The sequence below is a fragment of the Montipora foliosa genome, chromosome 1 (genome assembly GCF_036669935.1).
Source record: "Montipora foliosa isolate CH-2021 chromosome 1, ASM3666993v2, whole genome shotgun sequence".
In the NCBI taxonomy this organism is placed as follows: Eukaryota; Metazoa; Cnidaria; class Anthozoa; order Scleractinia; family Acroporidae; genus Montipora; species Montipora foliosa.
The window spans coordinates 71,790,173-71,795,172 of NC_090869.1; the positions used below are offsets into that span (position 1 = coordinate 71,790,173).

The 5,000-nt window shown below is 39.0% G+C and overlaps 2 protein-coding genes across 2 annotated transcripts; both read right to left on the reverse strand.

The window, feature by feature from the left end:
* Positions 1-60: 60 nt before the first annotated feature.
* On the reverse strand, positions 61-3,994 carry LOC138007823 (E3 ubiquitin-protein ligase TRIM56-like). The gene has a single exon (XM_068854906.1). It carries the CDS (start codon positions 3,973-3,975, stop codon positions 2,617-2,619), a length of 1,359 nt encoding a protein of 452 aa, XP_068711007.1. The 5' UTR covers positions 3,976-3,994; the 3' UTR covers positions 61-2,616.
* LOC137973453 (tripartite motif-containing protein 2-like) lies at positions 1,729-2,283 on the reverse strand. The gene has a single exon (XM_068820280.1). The coding sequence runs from the start codon at positions 2,281-2,283 to the stop codon at positions 1,729-1,731; it is 555 nt and encodes a 184-aa protein (XP_068676381.1).
* Positions 3,995-5,000: the final 1,006 nt, after the last annotated feature.

Genomic DNA, 5,000 nt, shown 5'->3' on the forward strand with positions numbered 1-5,000 from the left:
CAGAGAATAAGCTCTTCTGCAGCTTTGAAGGGAACTGAGGATACAAAAATCACGACAAAGTTGTCTTTGAGGTTTTATTTTTATTAATTAAGCAAGGTTACACCAAATATTAAGCAGAATGACGTCAAAACTAGCTGTCCTAATTGCTCTATAGTGTATATTTTCCTACACTTAAAAGATTTCGCCAGAAAACACACATCGTCTACATGAAATTAAATTACTGTCCCCATAATATTACCAAGTAAGAGAGAAAATTTGATCTTCCTGTGTTTTTTCGCAACGGCATGCATTAGCATTGTTTCATATAAATATGACACAGCTTTGAAAAGTTTACTTAGAACCTATAATTGCCTTTAATCGCTAATCAGAGGGACATTTATGAAACTCTCAACACTTTTAATTGCGGAGGGGTTGGCGCAGTGGTAAGATCTCTGCCTTCCAACCCTAAGGTCCCGGTTTCCATTCCCGGTTCTGCCGAGACTGGAATATTTGGCGACCTTCTTTCCCGCTGAAGTTCACTCAGCTTTCCATCCTTCCGAGGTCGGTAAAATGAGTACCAGCATGCATAGACTGCTTAGAAGCGGCTGCAATTTGCGCCTGTATATGCTTCCAGTCCGCTGTGGGTAAATTGATCATTGTAAAGCGCCTTTGAGACGTTGTGATAAGGGCGCTATATAAATGCATCACTTTACTTTACTTTTACTTTAATTTGTGACGCGAAAACTGATTTGTACCAAAACTTAGAGTCATATTAAAACTTGGTTTAATTATCAAGCAGTATAAACTAGTACAAAAAAATTGTAGTCTAACTCCCATCCACCACTTTCCAAAAGTCTCATTCGTCTATGATTTTAGGGCCACCTCCCATCCCCTTCGTATTTTATCTTTTCTCGTGATGCAATGGGTTGCCTCTTTCAAAGGGGGTATTACGCGAAGTAATTTTGAAAAGATGATTTCAAGTGGATGAATTATCACGCTTTCTCTAGCAAGTGTAATATAAACAAATGAAATGCACTGTCCAATACTGAGCTTTCAGCGGTCAAGAACTCAGAACGCGGTACTGATAACATTGATTAATTAATATACAAGCCATCTTCACTCCGTTGGTTAAAATGAAAGCAATTTGTTCCTTGTTGTGCATGGAAATAATCCGCAGCTAGAATTCTTTTAACTGGCCTCTCTTTGCTAGTGGAGATCAAGGCAATTCGCAATTATACACTCAGGAACAAATAGTCTCCGACAAACAAGCGTAAATTTAAAACCTCTCTTACTTTTTCAACCTTGAAATATCTAAAATTATACAAGCAATCTATAGAAATATCTATGGCTATTATACAAGCCATCTATAGAAATATCTAAAATTATACAAGCCATCTTCATTCCGTTGGTTAAAATAAAAGCAATTTGTTCCTTGTTGTGCATGGAAATAATCCGCAGCTAGAATTCTTTTAACTGGCCTGTCTTTGATAGTGGAGATCAAGGCAATTCGCAATTATACACTCAGGAACAAATAGTCTCCGACAAACAAGCGTAAATTTAAAACCTCTCTTACTTTTTCATCCCTGAAATATCTAAAATTGAAGCTCTCCCGCTTTTAATTGTGTAAACTAATATATTGCTTTTAAAAAACGATTCAAATGAAGACATTCTCATTGTATTTGGGAATTTGTTCACCGACAGAGGAATTTTAATGACGCTGAACAAAGAGTATCAGGAAAAATTGAACTTCTATTCAAATACCTGAACACGATGGTTATAAAAGTCGGTGACAATTATTTTACCATCGCTAAGGCCTGCTGTAGAACTTGGGACATTAAACTCTCCTTTCCTTGTCCCTCTTGCCCCAAAATTAGTTACGAACTCTCCACTGAGTTTAAACACCTGCACTCGGTGATTCAATATATCACAAACCAGCAGATGTCCCGCTCTGTCCATTGACAGGAAGCCAGGGTTATCGAACTCCCCGTTCCCCTTCCCCTTATTTCCAAATTTATAAAGAAACTCTCCCTCTCTATTAAAAACTTTTATACAGTGATCACCTTTGTCTGACACAATAAGAAAGTTGTCGTGTTGGATACAATGAAAGGGAGAGATGAAAGAACCTTCATTACCGATACTACGCAAAAACCGACCATCAAGTGAAAAGATTTTGATTAATTTGTTATTCCTATCACCAACCATAATGTTGCCATCACTGTCAATCGACAGGCCAAGAGGATTCTGAAGCTGATGATCCCGGCTTCCTTTTCCTCCAAACTGATTAAGATAATGACCCTCCGACATCACTAAACAGTTGAACTCGGTGGTTCCTAACGTCTGCCACTATAATCTTATTATCATGAAAAGCTATTCCAGCAGGAAAGTCAAAATCTCCCTGCTGATTACCCTTTTTACCAAACGATCTTAAATGAGTTCCATTACTAGTAAATATCTGTACTCTGTGGTTATCAGACTCACTCACTGCAATCTCATCTTTGTCATTCACTGCTAACCCGCAAGGACGGGAAAGAATTTCAGCATCCGAACCTTGTTCTCCAAAGGATAACACGGGTCTGAACTGCCTGCGTTTGACGAGAACCTCAAAAGGGCTGCCACGAACATGTTCTCCATTAACTTTTACGGATGCCTGACATGTTCCGATTTCTTTGGCAAAATAGTTAATCTTGTAAGTGCCATCTTTGTTATCTTGTATTTGAGGCTTGATCGCACTGTCACGCCCTTCACGATTTTGATTTCCAATGTCACGCAATCACGTTCTTGGTGACATTGTTCTCTTTGTGTCTTCCTTGTTGTTTCAACAATCTCAGCTTTAAGTCCAACAGTTCCTTCGCGGATTCCTTTTCCCTCGGCGCTCGAGTCTTTCGGGATAGTTTTGGTGATAGAAGGTTCAAAACAGCCTATATGTTGGAATTTTAGATCATCAGATAACTTTTCGTTCCCTTTAAAGACAAAAGCCATGACATGTTCGATTTCGGAGTTACCTGAATCTTCTTCTTCAGCTTTTTCCTGAACTATTTTGTCCAGAAATTCATGGAGCTCAATAATTTGAGCGTTTGTGCTTCGCTTTACAATCATTTCGATTTTTTCAATTTCTGTTTCTTGCATTTTCACGTCTTGTTCAATGTCGTGTCTTTGCTCTCCTAGAAGCTGCAACGATTCTCGCACTTTGTTTTCCACCTCATCAAAGATGTGATTCTTTTGCGCTTCAATGGCTGCAATTAAACTGTCGGCAAACTGCTGCACGTCGCTTTTCACTCTTGCTGCTTGTTTTTGAATGGAAACGCAGTATTCATCAATTTTCGCAGTCCTTGTCATCACCTCCTGCGCTCTTCGTTTCTTTGATTCAATTGCTGCATTGACTATCGATTTGCGTTCCTTTGCGGCATGTTCTAAAAGAATCTTGGCGTGACCTTCGTGATCTGTAAGAGCACAAGCGTTGCAAATGACTATTTTGCACACCTGACAGAAAAACTTTAGTTTTTTCTTTTCGTGTTTCCCACAAAGTGTTGGCTGCTTTAAAATACTCTCAAAGTCTTCGTCTCGAAGGTCTTTCAAAGCCAATACGTGTTGTTCTTTGTTGCTCCTTAGCCCGTTATGCAGAGGTAGGCAGTCACCACACCAGAACGAACAACAAGTGAAGCAGTACGCAGATTCTCCGCTTGTTTTCTCGCAATTTCCACACTTGATGCCACTCGTATTGCACTCTGTGACAGGCAAAGCATCCAACAAACTGTTGACACGAAAGTTTGTTGGAAAAGCATTAAGATCGCCGTTTCCAGGGATCGTGAAATTTCGCCTGCACTCTGGGCATGAAATAGTGCCTCGAATTCCGCTCGTTTGTTGAATACTTTGCAGGCAATGAAGGCAAAACCTGTGTAAGCATGGAAGCTGCTTTGGATTAGTGAACCTGGTCTTACATACAGGACAACAAACATGTTCGTGAAAATTGTCTAGAAAGGTTTTGATATCCATCATAAACGAAGAGAAGTATGGATTTCCGTGTTGAACACGCCTTAATTAATATATTACAAAACATTTTCGTGACTTTGGATCATTGTTGTATAATTACAGATCTAAACCAATGAAAATGCCTGAAGTCAAATGTTTTAATATTCTGGTTTTCTTAGAAATTGACGTCATTAAACTGTAACGTTTATTATGAATTTCTCAATGAAGCCTTTAATAATGAGGCTGCATGATCTTGGTTCCATTTCTCAGGAGTCAAAATGTTTGCTACAAAAGCAGAGAAAGAGAGAACACAGTATAAAGAAGGCATGTCATCATTTTCTAGCTTAGCGATATATATAATACACGCCTTTCAAACCGGCACGGGTATTAAACAAAAACGAGATGCTTCCGTGAAGCATACACTAGGTTGCCTGTGGTACGTGTTACAGAAAATCAGAAGGCACTGAATACTGTGGTATTGAACTACAGCTTTCCAGTCTCTGCAGAATAACAAATAAACGAGAAGCGAGAAACATTGGCTTCTGGGCTGACATGTTGATAATTATCAAGTTCCCTCACAACTTCTTTTCACCACAAGTTTATGCGTGCCCTCTGAGCATCTGACAGTATTGTAATACCAAAGTTCACTGAAATTAATTCCTATGAGGCGGGGTTAGTATCTGGATGGGAGACCAAAACAATATACCCCTCATAAAACAGAAGCATCGGACCGAAAATAGTATTAACGCTAACAAATGCGCATTCAGCAAGGTACAGATTTTGTTAGCCTGCTTTATGCAAAACAAGAACATCATTCTAAATGCTTAATCTACGCAAAAAGTAGGTTCTGGAGGTGACTTTGAGAGTGGAAATCAAGGTTACGCGGCACACGGGAAATACAAACTCACGATTTAATTAAGTTAACACACCAGAAAATTGCTAACCTCATTTTGGCAAGAAAATGCTTTACTATTGCCATAAAAACTATCCAGTTAAGTTTGCATATCGTAAAACATGATGAATTAATAAAGGCCACCTTTTCCAGCGAACAA

What these genes read in the sequence shown, in the direction of transcription:
- LOC137973453 (XM_068820280.1), bottom strand. Translation starts at nt 2,283, where the DNA reads ATGTCGGAGGGTCATTATCTTAATCAGTTTGGAGGAAAAGGAAGCCGG.
- LOC138007823 (XM_068854906.1), bottom strand. Translation starts at nt 3,975, where the DNA reads ATGATGGATATCAAAACCTTTCTAGACAATTTTCACGAACATGTTTGT.